Source organism: Nerophis ophidion, linkage group LG04 (assembly GCF_033978795.1).
Source record: "Nerophis ophidion isolate RoL-2023_Sa linkage group LG04, RoL_Noph_v1.0, whole genome shotgun sequence".
NCBI classification, from domain to species: domain Eukaryota; kingdom Metazoa; phylum Chordata; class Actinopteri; order Syngnathiformes; family Syngnathidae; genus Nerophis; species Nerophis ophidion.
In genome coordinates, this window is record NC_084614.1 from 83,316,392 (window position 1) to 83,331,821 (window position 15,430).

General features: G+C 38.2%; 1 protein-coding gene across 1 annotated transcript; it reads left to right on the top strand.

Moving 5' to 3' along the window:
* The first annotated feature begins 223 nt into the window (after positions 1–223).
* On the top strand, positions 224–13,919 carry LOC133552063 (ras-related protein Rab-38-like). Its single transcript, XM_061899374.1, has 3 exons — positions 224–799; positions 6,454–6,728; positions 9,491–13,919. Exons 1-3 carry the CDS (start codon positions 589–591, stop codon positions 9,641–9,643), a joined length of 639 nt encoding a protein of 212 aa, XP_061755358.1. The 5' UTR covers positions 224–588; the 3' UTR covers positions 9,644–13,919.
* Positions 13,920–15,430: the final 1,511 nt, after the last annotated feature.

A 15,430-nucleotide genomic window follows, 5' to 3' on the forward strand; every position in this document is an offset into this window, starting at 1 on the left:
TATTAATTAAAAAGTCGAAATTATGAGATAAAAAGTCAAAAATATTAATTAAAAAGTTGAAATTATGATAACCATAAAGGTAATGTAAGATAAAAAGTGGAAATTATTCAATTAAAAGTTGATATGAAAAGTCATATTGTGAGACTAAAAAGACAAAAACATGAGATAAAAAGTAAAAAATATGACTTAAAAAGTTGAAATGATGAGAATATTCATAACATGAAATACAAAGTCGAAAATATCAAATAAAACGTTGAAATTATGGTACAAAAAGTCAAATTATGAGACTAAAAAGTCAAAAATATGACATAAAAAGTCATAAATATGAGATTAAAAAGTCAGGATTATGAGATGCCAACATTTAAATATGTGTGTGTTTTATAGACGATCTTTGAGGAGGAGGCGCTCCTGTCAAATAGACGCTCGTCTTGCTGGTGGGCGTGGTCACAATAAGTTTGCGTGGAGGGGCGGAGCTTGTAGTGTCTCCTCTCACACACACACTGACACACACACACACACTGACACACACACACTGTTATCTGAGCGCGTGTGTGTGTGTGCGTGCGCGCGCGTGTGCCCAGGTGCAGCATGAGCGCGCAGGTGAATGTGACGCCGCGGGAACACCTGCACAAGGTGCTGGTGATCGGGGACCTGGGCGTGGGCAAGACGTCCATCATCAGGCGCCTGGTGCACCACAGCTACTCCAGTAACTACCGCGCCACCATCGGCGTGGACTTCGCGCTCAAAGTTCTGCCGTGGAAGACAGACACGGTGCGCCTGCAGCTGTGGGACATCGCAGGTGAGAACACCGCCCGCGTGAGCGCGCACACGTCAGGTGGCGGCCGCGCGCCCTTGCTCAGGAAACGTCCTTTAAAATGGATGTTCCTATGACGTCACGACACATAGATGATCTTTGGTTGGCGCTTTTGCGGCAGATTACTAATATTAGCGGAGCGTTATTGTCAAATAGATGATCTTTGATTGGCGCTTTTAAAGCAGATTTCTAATATTAGCGGAGCGTTATTGTCAAATAGATGATCTTTGACAAGTGTTATTGCATTAGTTTCCTAAAAGCAGCAGAGCAAACCTGGCATATAGATGATCTTTGACTAGTATTTTTTGCATTAGTTTCCTAAAAACAGAAAGGCGATCCTGGCATATAGATGATCTTTGACTAGTGTTGTTGTTTTTTGGGGGGGGTGTTTGTTTGCATTAGTTTTGTAAAAACAGAAGCACGATTCTGGCATATAGATGATCTTGTACAAGTGTTTTTGCATTAGTTTCTTAAAAACAGAAGCGTGATCCTGGTAGATGATCTTTGACTTGTGTTTTTATAGTAGTTTCCTAAAAGCAGCAGAGCAATCCTGGCATATAGATGATCTTTGACTAGTGTTGTTGTTTTTTTTTTGGGGGGGGGGGTGTTTGCATTAGTTTTGTAAAAACAGAAGCACGATCCTGGCATATAGATGATCTTTGACTAGTAATTTTTGCATTAGTTTCCTAACAACAGAAGCGTGATCCTGGCAGATGATCTTTGACAAGTGTTTTTGCATTAGTTTCCTAAAAGCAGCAGAGCAATCCTGGCATATAGATGATCTTTGACTAGTGTTGTTGTTGGTGGGTTTTTTTTTGGGGGGGGGGGGGTTTGTTTGCATTAGTTTTGTAAAAAGAGAAGCACGATACTGGTATATAGATGATCTTTGACAAGTGTTTTTGCATTAGTTTCCTAAAAGCAGCAGAGCAATTCTGACATATAGATGATCTTTGACCAGTGTTGTTGTTTTTTTGCATTAGTTTTGTAAAAACAGAAGCACAATCCTGGCATATAGATGATCTTTGACTAGTATTTTTTGCATTAGTTTCCTAAAAACAGAAAGGCGATCCTGGCATATAGATGATCTTTGACTAGTGTTGTTGTTTTTTGGGGGGGTGTTTGTTTGCATTAGTTTTGTAAAAACAGAAGCACGATTCTGGCATATAGATGATCTTGTACAAGTGTTTTTGCATTAGTTTCTTAAAAACAGAAGCGTGATCCTGGTAGATGATCTTTGACTTGTGTTTTTATAGTAGTTTCCTAAAAGCAGCAGAGCAATCCTGGCATATAGATGATCTTTGACTAGTGTTGTTGTTTTTTTTTGGGGGGGGGGGGTGTTTGCATTAGTTTTGTAAAAACAGAAGCACGATCCTGGCATATAGATGATCTTTGACTAGTAATTTTTGCATTAGTTTCCTAACAACAGAAGCGTGATCCTGGCAGATGATCTTTGACAAGTGTTTTTGCATTAGTTTCCTAAAAGCAGCAGAGCAATCCTGGCATATAGATGATCTTTGACTAGTGTTGTTGTTGGTGGGTTTTTTTTGGGGGGGGGGGGTTTGTTTGCATTAGTTTTGTAAAAAGAGAAGCACGATACTGGTATATAGATGATCTTTGACAAGTGTTTTTGCATTAGTTTCCTAAAAGCAGCAGAGCAATTCTGACATATAGATGATCTTTGACCAGTGTTGTTGTTTTTTTTGCATTAGTTTTGTAAAAAACAGAAGCACAATCCTGGCATATAGATGATCTTTGACTAGTAATTTTTGCATTAGTTTCCTAAAAGCAGCAGAGCAATCCTGGCATATAGATGATCTTTGACTAGTGTTGTTGTTGTTTTTTTTGGGGGGGGGGGGGGGTGTTGCATTAGTTTTGTAAAAACAGAAGCACGATCCTGGCATATAGATGATCTTTGACTAGTAATTTTTGCATTAGTTTCCTAACAACAGAAGCGTGATCCTGGCAGATGATCTTTGACAAGTGTTGCATTAGTTTCCTAAAAGCAGCAGAGCAATTCTGACATATAGATGATCTTTGACCAGTGTTGTTGTTTTTTTGCATTAGTTTTGTAAAAACAGAAGCACAATCCTGGCATATAGATGATCTTTGACTAGTATTTTTTGCATTAGTTTCCTAAAAACAGAAAGGCGATCCTGGCATATAGATGATCTTTGACTAGTGTTGTTGTTTTTTGGGGGGGTGTTTGTTTGCATTAGTTTTGTAAAAACAGAAGCACGATTCTGGCATATAGATGATCTTGTACAAGTGTTTTTGCATTAGTTTCTTAAAAACAGAAGCGTGATCCTGGTAGATGATCTTTGACTTGTGTTTTTATAGTAGTTTCCTAAAAGCAGCAGAGCAATCCTGGCATATAGATGATCTTTGACTAGTGTTGTTGTTTTTTTTTGGGGGGGGGGGGGGTTTGCATTAGTTTTGTAAAAACAGAAGCACGATCCTGGCATATAGATGATCTTTGACTAGTAATTTTTGCATTAGTTTCCTAACAACAGAAGCGTGATCCTGGCAGATGATCTTTGACAAGTGTTTTTGCATTAGTTTCCTAAAAGCAGCAGAGCAATCCTGGCATATAGATGATCTTTGACTAGTGTTGTTGTTGGTGGGTTTTTTTTTGGGGGGGGGGGGGTTTGTTTGCATTAGTTTTGTAAAAAGAGAAGCACGATACTGGTATATAGATGATCTTTGACAAGTGTTTTTGCATTAGTTTCCTAAAAGCAGCAGAGCAATTCTGACATATAGATGATCTTTGACCAGTGTTGTTGTTTTTTTGCATTAGTTTTGTAAAAACAGAAGCACAATCCTGGCATATAGATGATCTTTGACTAGTAATTTTTGCATTAGTTTCCTAAAAGCAGCAGAGCAATCCTGGCATATAGATGATCTTTGACTAGTGTTGTTGTTGTTTTTTTTGGGGGGGGGGGGGTGTTGCATTAGTTTTGTAAAAACAGAAGCACGATCCTGGCATATAGATGATCTTTGACTAGTAATTTTTGCATTAGTTTCCTAACAACAGAAGCGTGATCCTGGCAGATGATCTTTGACAAGTGTTTTTGCATTAGTTTCCTAAAAGCAGCAGAGCAATCCTGGCATATAGATGATCTTTGACTAGTGTTGTTGTTGGTGGGTTTTTGGGGGGGGGGGGGGGGGGTTTGTTTGCATTAGTTTTGTAAAAAGAGAAGCACGATACTGGTATATAGATGATCTTTGACAAGTGTTTTTGCATTAGTTTCCTAAAAGCAGCAGAGCAATTCTGACATATAGATGATCTTTGACCAGTGTTGTTGTTTTTTTGCATTAGTTTTGTAAAAACAGAAGCACAATCCTGGCATATAGATGATCTTTGACTAGTAATTTTTGCATTAGTTTCCTAAAAGCAGCAGAGCAATCCTGGCATATAGATGATCTTTGACTAGTGTTGTTGTTGTTTTTTTTTTGGGGGGGGGGGGGTGTTGCATTAGTTTTGTAAAAACAGAAGCACGATCCTGGCATATAGATGATCTTTGACTAGTAATTTTTGCATTAGTTTCCTAAAAACAGAAGCGCGATCCTGGTAGATGATCTTTGACTTATGTTTTTACAGTAGTTTTCTAAAAGCAGCAGAGCAATTCTGGCATATAGATGATCTTTGACTAGTGATGTTGTTTATTGTCGTTGTTTTTTTTTTTTGGGGGGGGGGGGTTGTTTGCATTAGTTTTGTAAAAACAGAAGCACGATACTGGCATATAGATGATCTTTGACAAGTGTTTTTGCATCAGTTTCCGAAAAGCAGCGGCACAATCCTGGCATATAGATGATCTTTGACTTATGTTTTTGCATTAGTTTCCTAAAAGCAGCAGAGCAGTCCTGGCATATAGATGATCTTTGACTAGTGTTGTTGTTGGTGGGGGGTTTTTTGGGGGGGGGGGGGGGGGGGGTTTGTTTGCATTAGTTTTGTAAAAAGAGAAGCACGATACTGGCATATAGATGATCTTTGACAAGTGTTGTTGTTTGTTTGCATTAGTTTTGTAAAAACAGAAGCACAATCCTGGCATATAGATGATATTTGACTAGTAATTTTTGCATTAGTTTCCTAAAAGCAGCAGAGCAGTCCTGGCATATAGATGATCTTTGACTAGTGTTGTTGTTTTTTTGGGCGGGGGGGTTGCATTAGTTTTGTAAAAACAGAAGCGCGATCTTGGCATATAGATGATCTTTGACTAGTGTTGTTGTTTTTTTTGGGCGGGGGGGTTGCATTAGTTTTGTAAAAACAGAAGCGCGATCTTGGCATATAGATGATCTTTGACAAGTGTTTTTGCATTAGTTTCCTAAAAGCAGCAGAGCAATCCTGGCATATAGATGATCTTTGACCAGTGTTGTTGGGGGTTTTTTGGGAGGGGGAGTGTTGTTTGCATTAGTTTTGTAAAAACAGAAGCACGATACTGGCATATAGATGATCTTTGACAAGTGTTTTTGCATTAGTTTCCGAAAAGCAGCAGAACCATCCTGGCATGTAGATGATCTTTGACCAGTGTTGTTTTTTTGCATTAGTTTTGTAAAGAACAGAAGCCCGGTCTTGGCATATAGATGATCTTTGACAAGTGTTTTTGCATCAGTTTCCAAAAAAAGGCAGCGCAATCCTGGCATATAGATGATCTTTGACCAGTGTAGGTTTTTTGCATTAGTTTTGTAAAAACAAAAGCACGATACTGGCATATAGATGATCTTTGACAAGTGTTTTTGCATTAGTTTCTTAAAAATAGAAGCACGATCCTGGCATATAAATGATCTTTGACTAGTGTTTTTTTTTGGGGCGGGGGAGTTGCATTAGTTTTTCTCAAAACAGAAGCGCGATCCTGGCATATAGATGATCTTTGACTATCATTTTTTGCATTAGTTTCCCTAAAAACAGCAGAATGAACCTTATATAAATGATCTTTGACTAGCCTTTTAATAGTAGCGTTTTAAAAAAAACAGCAACGCGCTCCTGTCATTATAAACGATCTTTGACTTGCAGGCTCTTAAAAAACAGCAAAGCCCTCCTGTCACATAGATGATCTTTGACTACTGCTTTGCAGTGCAGATAACAGCCGAGGGAGAAGTGTAATATTTGTCTATTCACATTTGGTATTTACCAAAATAAACAAGCTTTTTTTGTTTTTCTACTTCCTCTTTGTCCACCAATCAAAACAACAGCCCCGACTGGCTCCGCCCCCTTTCAGTACCGACCCACCGTGCGTCAGCAGGCTGCCCAAAAAAAAAAAAAAGTGATCTTTATCAGTATTTGTGGTACTTTTCGGAACTTTTGACAGCGAGAGAGTTGGAAACGTGCGTCTGGTGAGGAGGAAGTGCTCGCGGCGTCACATGACCGCCGAGGCCAGGGCGAGCTTTGTCGTGCTTTGGCCGGCCAACAATGGCAGGGTTTGAGACAGGAAGTGTCACGGTGACAGATATAACATGCTTACACACACATTTTCCACAAACAGGCCAAGATCACTTCATTGTTGGCGTCAACAAGCAACTAGCTGTGTGCAGCGTGACGATAACGCTGCAGGAATGTGCTGCATCCTAAAAACACTCATTAACGGCGTGTGTGTGTGTGTTTTAATGTGTGTGTTTTAATGTGTGTGTGCGTGTGACGGCAGGTCAGGAGCGTTTCGGCAACATGACCCGCGTCTACTACCGCGAGGCCGCGGGCGCCTTCATCGTGTTCGACGCCACGCGGCCGACCACCTTCGAGGCGGTGGCCAAGTGGAAGGAGGACCTGGACGCCAAGCTGACCACGGCGGACGGGCGGGGCGTGGCCGCCGTGCTGCTGGCCAACAAGTGCGACCAAGGCCGCGAGATGGGCGGCGGCGTCAAGATGGAGCAGTTCTGCAGAGACCACGGCTTCGCGGGCTGGTTCCAGACCTCCGCCAAGGTCCGACTTCCATTCACCTGCATGTTTGCGTTAGGACACTCCCCCTTTTTAGGGAGGGGGAGGGGGGGACTCCGCCCACATCCTGTAGTTCTAAGAAAGAGCTGACTTGAGTTGAAGTCTGACAATTTATAGTAAGTCGGCACAAGCAATTGGCATCGAAACTGAAAGTTAACTTGGATTATCTAACTGGACCCGGCTGATGCCAGTTGGTTAAGAAACGGGACATTTTGTCCACATAGATTTGTCATGCCTCGATGGGGATCGAAACCGAAAGTTAACTTGACACATTCTCCGACACTGAAAGTTAACTTGGATTAACTCATTAGACTCAGCTGATGCCAAGTAGTTTAGAAAAAAATAGTTTTTTACAGAAATTTTGTCCACATAGGTTTGCAATGCCTCGATGGGTATCGAAACTGAAAGTTAACTTGACACACGCACACACATTCTCCGAGACTGAAAGTTAACTTGGATTAGCTAATTAGACTCACTTGAAGCCAAGTAGTTAAGAAACATTCATTTTTACAGGACATTTTGTCCATGTAGGATTGCAATGCCTCAATGGGTATCGAAACTGAAAGTTAACTTGACACACGCACACACATTCTCTGAAACTGAATGTTAACTTGGATTTAACTAATTGGACTCAGCTGCGCCAAGTGGTTAAGAAACATTCATTTTTACGGGACATTTTGTCCACGAAGGTTTGCAATGCCTCAATGGGTATCGAAACTGAAAGTTAACTAGACACATTCTCCGAAACTGAAAGTTAACTTGGATTTAACTAATTAGACTCAGCTGATGCCAAGTAGTTAAGAAAAAGATAGTTTTTACAGGACATTTTGTCGACGTAGATTTGCAATGCCTCGATGGGTATCGAAACTGAAAGTTAACTTGGATTTAACTAATTTGACTCAGCTGATGCCAAGTAGTTAATAACATTTAATTTTTTACTTTTTACAGGACATTTTGTCCACTTAGGTTTGCAATGCCTCGATGGGTATCGAAACCGAAAGTTAACTTGACACACGCACACACATTCTCTGAAACTGAAAGTTAACTTGGGTTAACTAATTAGACTCAGTTGATGCCAATTAGTTAAGAAACATTAATTTTTACGGGACATTTTGTCCATGTAGGTTTGTCATGCCTCGGTGGGTATCGAAACTGAAAGTTAACTTGACACAATCTCCGAAACTGAAAGTTAACTTGGATTTAACTAATTAGACTCAGCTGGTGCCAAGTAGTTAAGAAACATTCTTTTTTACTTTTTACGGGACATTTTGTTCACGTAGGATTGCAATGCATCGATGGGTATCGAAACCGAAAGTTAACTTGACACAATGCACACACATTCTCTGAAACTGAAAGTTAACGTGGGTTAACTAATTAGACTCAGCTGATGCCAAGTAGTTATGAAACGTTTCTTACAGGAGATTTTGTCCACATAGATTTGCAATGGCCTGATGGGTATCGAAACTGAAAGTTTACTTGGATTAACTCATTAGACTCAGCTGATGCCGAGTAGTTAAGAAAAAAATAGTTTTTACAGGACATTTTGTCCACATAGATTTGCCATGCCTCGATGGGCATCGAAACTGAAAGTTAACTTGGATTAGCTGATTAGACTCAGCTGATTCCAAGTATTTAAGAAACGTTCATTTTCACGGGACATTTTGTCCATACAGGTTAACAACGCCTCAATGGGTACCGAAACTGAAAGTTAACTTGGGTTAACTAATTAGACTCAGCTGATGCCAAGTGGTTGAGAAACTTAATTTTTTACGTTTTACGGGACATTTTGTCCACTTAGGTTTGCAACACCTCGATGGGTATCGAAACCGAAAGTTAACTTGACACATGCACACACATTCTCCGTAACTGAAAGTTGACTTGGGTTAACTAATTAGACTCAGCTGATGCCAAGTAGTTAAGAAAAAAATAGTTTTTAAAGGACATTTTGTCCACATAGATTTGCAATGGCCTGATGGGTATCGAAACTGAAAGTTTACTTGGATTAACTCATTAGACTCAGCTGATGCCAAGTAGTTAAGAAAAAAATAGTTTTTACAGGACATTTTGTCCACATAGATTTGCAATGCCTCGATGGGCATCGAAACTGAAAGTTAACTTGGGTTAACTAATTAGACTCAGCTGATGCCAAGTAGTTAAGAAACATTATTTTTTACTTTTTATGGGACATTTTGTCCACTTAGGTTTGCAATGTCTCAATGGGTATCGAAACTGAAAGTTAACTTGACATATTCTCCGAAACTGAAAGTTAACTTGGATTAAATAATTGAACTCAGCTGATGCCAAGTGGTTAAGAAATTTAAATTTTTTACTTTTTACAGGACATTTTGTCCACTTAGCTTTGCAATGCTTCAATGGGTATCGAAACTGAAAGTTAACCTGACACATGCACACACATTCTCCGAAACTGAAAGTTAGCTTGGATTTACCTAATTGGACTCAGCTGATGCCAAGTAGTTAAGAAACAAACATTTTTACAGGACATTTTGTCCACTTAGGGTGGCAGTGCCTGAATCTGTATCGAAACTGAAAGTTAACTTGGATTGAACAATTTCCCTTGTGGATCAATAAAGTTTGTCTAAGTCCAAGTCTGTTAAATAATTAGACTCAGCTGATGCGGATCGGTTAAGAAACTTTGTCCACGTAGGTTCGCCCGGCCTCGATGGGTATCGAAACTGAAAGTTAACGTGGGCTAACTGATGGTGTGCCTAATGAAGTGTCCCCCGCAGGACAACCTCAACATCAACGAGGCGGCCATCTTCCTGGTCCAGCACATGATGGCGAGCCAGCCCGGCGTGCGGAGGATGGCGGCGCCCGACAGCATCAAGCCGCACCTCGGCCGCCGCCAAGACCCCGAAGGATGCTCGGGCTGCCTCAAGTGATGCCGGGACGCGTCTGGCGCCCGCCCGGCGTCCTCACAAACGGATGGTCAATCCCCTGACACTTTGCACACCTTTTATGTCCGGTTGAACTTATTTGTTTACCACTGGGATTGTTCATCTTCCGTCTGTTTCCATGGCAACCGTAATTCCCCTGGCACAATTGTTAGCCTTCCGAACATTAGCATGCTAGCTTTTCCGCTAACGTTGCAGGTACACACCTCGGCGTCAAACAGAAATGATACCTGTTAGCATGCTAGCTTTTTTGCTAATTTTGCAGGTACACGCCTCTGTGTCAAACAAAAATTATACCAGTTAGCATGCTAACGGTAGCGTGCTAATTTTTTTTTTAATTTTGCAGGTATACGCCTCAGTGTCAAAAATTATACCTGTTAGCATGCTAACAGTAGCATGCTAACTTTTCTGCTAATTTTGCAGGTACATGCCTCGGTGTCAAACATATTTTTTGACAAATTATACCTGCTAGCATGCTAACGATAACATGCTAGCTTTTTTACTAATTTTGCAGGTATACGCCTCAGTGTCAAAAATTATACCCGTTAGCATGCTAACGATAGCATGCTATTTTTTTGCGGATTTTGCAGGTAAACGCCTGGGCGTCAAACAAAAATTATACCTTTTAGCATGCTAATGGTAGCATGCACATTTTTTTGCTAATTTTGCAGGTATACTGCTCTGTGTAGAAAATTATACCTGTTAGCATGCTAGCGGCAGCATGCTAGCTTTTTTTTTGCAATTTTGCAGGTACACACCTCGGCATCAAACAAAAATTATACCTGTTAGCACGCTAACGGTAGCATGTTAGCTTTTTTGGGTTCATTTTGCAGGTATTCGCTTCGGTGTCAAAACAACTTTTTTTTGACAAATTATACCTTTTAGCATGCTAACGGTAGCATGCAAATTTTTTTGCTAATTTTGCAGGTATACTGCTCTGTGTAGAAAATTATACCTGTTAGCATGCTAGCGGCAGCATGCTAGCTTTTTTTTGCAATTTTGCAGGCACACGCTTCGGCGTTAAACAAAAATTATACCTGTTAGCACGCTAACGGTAGCATGTTTGCTTTTTTGGGTTCATTTTGCAGGTATACGCTTCGGTGTCAAAACAACTTTTTTTTTGACAAATTATACCTGTTAGCATGCTAATGTAGCATGCCAGCTTTTTTGCTGATTTTGCAGGTATACGCCTCGGTTTCAAACAAAAATTTTACCTGTTAGCATGCCAACGTTAGGATGCTAGCTTTTTTGCAGATTGTGCAGGTATATGCCTCGGCGTCAAACAAAAATTATACCTGTTAGCACGCTAACGGTAGCATGTTTGCTTTTTTGGGTTCATTTTGCAGGTATACGCTTCGGTGTCAAAACAACTTTTTTTTTGACAAATTATACCTGTTAGCATGCTAATGTAGCATGCCAGCTTTTTTGCTGATTTTGCAGGTATACGCCTCGGTTTCAAACAAAAATTTTACCTGTTAGCATGCCAACGTTAGGATGCTAGCTTTTTTGCAGATTGTGCAGGTATATGCCTCGGCGTCAAACAAAAATTATACCTTTTAGCATGCTAACGGTAGCATGCAAATTTTTTTGCTAATTTTGCAGGTATACTGCTCTGTGTAGAAAATTATACCTGTTAGCATGCTAGCGGCAGCATGCTAGCTTTTTTTTGCAATTTTGCAGGCACACGCCTCGGCGTTAAACAAAAATTATACCTGTTAGCACGCTAACGGTAGCATGTTTGCTTTTTTGGGTTTATTTTGCAGGTATACGCTTCGGTGTCAAAACAACTTTTTTTTTGACAAATTATACCTGTTAGCATGCTAATGTAGCATGCCAGCTTTTTTGCTGATTTTGCAGGTATACGCCTCGGTTTCAAACAAAAATTTTACCTGTTAGCATGCCAACGTTAGGATGCTAGCTTTTTTGCAGATTGTGCAGGTATATGCCTCGGCGTCAAACAAAAATTATACCTGTTAGCACGCTAACGGTAGCATGTTAGCTTTTTTGGGTTCATTTTGCAGGTATACGCCTCGGTGTCAAAACAACTTTTTTTGACAAATTATACCTGTTAGCATGCTAACATAGCATGCTAGCTTTTTTTGCAATTTTTCCTCAGCGTCAAACATCTGCTCACTTGACAAATGATACCTCTTAGCATACTAACGGTAGCATAATAGCTTTTTTGCTGATTTTGCAGGTATATGCCTTGGTGTCAAACACAAATTATGCCTGTTAGCATGCTAGCTTTTTTTGCTAGTTTTGCAGGTACACGCCTCGGTGTCAAACATTTTTTTTGACTAATTGTACCTGTTAGCATGCTAACAGTAGCATGATAGCTTTTTTGCTAATTTTGCAGGTACACGCCTTGTTGTCAAACATCTTTTTTGACAAATTATACCTGTTAGCATGCTAATGGTAGCATGCTAGATTTTTTGCTAATTTTGCAGGTACACGAATCGGCGTCAAACATCTTGTTACTTGACGATAATATCTGTTAGGATGCTAACAGCGCAATATTAGCTTTTTAAGTGAAATTTGCAGGTATACACTTTTGCGTCAAATATTTTGTTGTTAGACTAATTATGCCTGTTAGCATGCTAATGGTAGCATGCTAGCTTTTTTAAATCATTTAACAGTTACTCACCACAGAATAATATATTTTGGTACATACAGTTAGATTTTTTGCATGCTAACATTAGCATGCTAGCTTTTTTAGATCATTTGACAGTTACTCATCACAGAATAATATATTTTGGTACTTAGTTAGAATTTTAGCATGCTAACATTAGTGTGCTATCTTTTTTTTTGGATCATTTAGCAGGTACTCACTTCAGGTTAACATATTTTGGTACCTACAGTTAAACTTTATGCATGCTAATATTAGCATGCTAACTTTGTTAGATCATTTATCAGTTACTCGCCACAGAAAAATATATATTTTGGTACTTACAGTTAGAAGTTTAGCATGCTAACATTAGCATGGTAGCTTCTTTTTTTTTTATTATTTAAGAGGTACTCCCTCAGAGTAATATATTTGGGTACTTACAGTTAGAATTTTAGCATGCTAACATTAGCATGTTAGCTTATTTTAGATCAATTAACAGGTACTCACCACAGAATAATATGATTTGGTACAAAGTTAGAATTTTAGAATGCTAACATCATTATGCTATCTTTTTTTTTTTTTTTTAGATCATTTAACAGGTACTCACCTCCAGGTATATATTTTGGTACTTACAGTTAGAATTTTTGCATGCTAACTTTGGCATGCTAGCTTTTTTAAATCAGTTAACAGTTACACACCACAGAATAATATATTTTGGTACTTAGTTAGAATTTTCGCATGCTAACATTAGCATACTAGCTTTTTAGATCATTTAGCAGGAACTCACCTCAGGTTAATATATTTTGATACTTAGTTAGAATTTTAGCATGTTAACATTAGCATGCTAGCTATTTTAGATCATTTAACAGGTACACACCACAGAGTGATGTATTTTGGTACTTACAGTTCGGATTTTAGCATGCTAGATTTTTTTAGATAATTTAACAGGTACTTACAGCTAGAATTGGATCATGCTAACATTAGCATTCTAGCTTTTTTAGATTATTTAACAGTTACCACAGAATAATATATTTTGGTACTTAGTTTGAATTTTAGCATGCTAACATTAGCATGCTATATTTTTTTAAGATAATTTAACAGTTACTCACTTCAGAGTAATATATTTTGGAACTTATAGTTAGAATTTTAACATGCTAGCTTTTTTTTTTTTTTTAGATCATTTAAGAGGTACGCCCCTCAGATTAATATATTTAAGTACTTACAGTTAGAATTTAAGCATGCTAACATTAGCATGCTATCTTTTTTTTTTTTTTAGATAATTTAACTGTTACTCACCACAGAATAATATATTTTGGTACTTAGTTAGAATTTTAGCATGCTAACATTAGCATGCTATATTTTTTTTAAGATTATTTAAGAGTTACTCCCCTCAGAGTAATATATTTAAGTACTCAGTTAGAATTTTAGCATGCTAGCATTAGCATGTTATCTTTTTTTTAGATCTTTTTAACAGGTACTCACATCAGGGTAATATATTTTGGTACTTCCAGTTAGAATTTGAGCATGCTATCATTAGCATGCTAGCTTTTTTAGATCATTTACCCAGGATGTCGTTGTGGTTTGTGTTGTGGTTTTGGCAGCCCTTTGAGACACTGGTGATTTAGGGCTATATAAATAAACATTGATTGATTGATTGATCATGCTAGCTTTTTTAAATCATTTCACAGCTACACAAATCAGAAAATATATTTTGGTACTTACAGATACAACTTTAGCATGCTAGCTTTTGTAGTTCTTTAACAGGTATACACCTCAGTGTCATATGTTGGTACTTAGTTTGAATTTTATCATGCTAACATTAGCATGCTAGCTTTTTTAGATAATTTATCAGGTAACAACTCAGAAGAATATCATTTTGGTACGTACAGGTACAACTTTAGCATGTTAGCTTTTTTGGATCATCTAACAAGTACACAATTCAGAAGAATATATTTTTGGTACTTACAGATACAACTTTGAATGCTAACTTTTTTAAATCTTTTAAATGGTACACAACTCGGGGGAAAAAATGTTGGTACTTACAAATACAACTTTAGCATGCTAGCTTTTTTGGATCATTTAACAGGTAAACAACTCAGAAGAATATATTTTGGGACTTGACGCATGTTCGAGTGAGCATTTTAGCTGTTAGCATGCTAGCTTTTGTAGTTCTTTAACAGGTATACACCTCAGTGTCATATGTTGGTACTTAGTTAGAATTTTATCATGCTAACATTAGAATGCTACCTTTTTTAGATAATTTAACAGGTACACAACTCAGAAGAATTTATTTTTGGTATTTACAGATAAAACATTAGCATGCTAGCTTTTTTTAGATGATTTAACAGGTAACAACTCAGAAGAATATATTTTTGGTACTTACAGATAAAACTTTAGCATACTAGCTTTTTTGGATTATTTAACAGGTAAAACAACTCAGATGAATATATTTCGGGACTTGACGCATGTTCCAGTGAGCATTTTAGCTGTTAGCATGCTAGCTTTTGTAGTTCTTTAACAGGTATACACCTCAGTGTCATATATTGGTACTTAGTTAGAATTTTATCATGCTAACATTAGCATGCTAGCTTTTTTAGATAATTTAACAGGTAACAACTCAGAAGAATATATTTTTGGTACTTACAGATAAAACTTTAGCATGCTAGCTTTTTTGGATCATTTAACAGGTAAACAACTCAGAAGAATATATTTCGGGACTTGACGCATGTTCGAGTGAGCGTTTTCACTGTTAGCATGCTAGCTTTTGTAGTTCTTTAACAGGTATACACCTCAGTGTCATATGTTGGTACTTAGTTTGAATTTTATCATGCTAACATTAGCATGCTAGCTTTTTTAGATTATTTAACAAGTACACAATATAGAAAAATATATTTTGGTACTTGCAGATACAACTTTAGCATGCTAGCTCTTTTTAGATTATTTGACGAGTACGCACCACAGAATAATACATTTTCGAGTTAGCGTTTTAGCTGTTAGCATGCTAGCTTTTGTAGTTCTTTAACAGGTATACACCTCAGTGTCATATATTTTGTTAGTTCACGAATGCTAGCTGTAAGCATGCTATTATTAGCATACTACTGTTAGCACCCTAGTTTTGTTTTTTAGCTAATTTTGCTCATACTTTGGTTATTTGGTGCTATATATTGCTA

Bases quoted from the DNA above. Each gene is read 5' to 3' on its own strand.
- LOC133552063 (XM_061899374.1), top strand. From the start codon at position 589: ATGAGCGCGCAGGTGAATGTGACGCCGCGGGAACACCTGCACAAGGTG. The intron at 800-6,453 runs GTGAGAACACCG...GTGTGACGGCAG, and splicing joins GCAGCTGTGGGACATCGCAG to GTCAGGAGCGTTTCGGCAAC. The intron at 6,729-9,490 runs GTCCGACTTCCA...TGTCCCCCGCAG, and splicing joins GGTTCCAGACCTCCGCCAAG to GACAACCTCAACATCAACGA.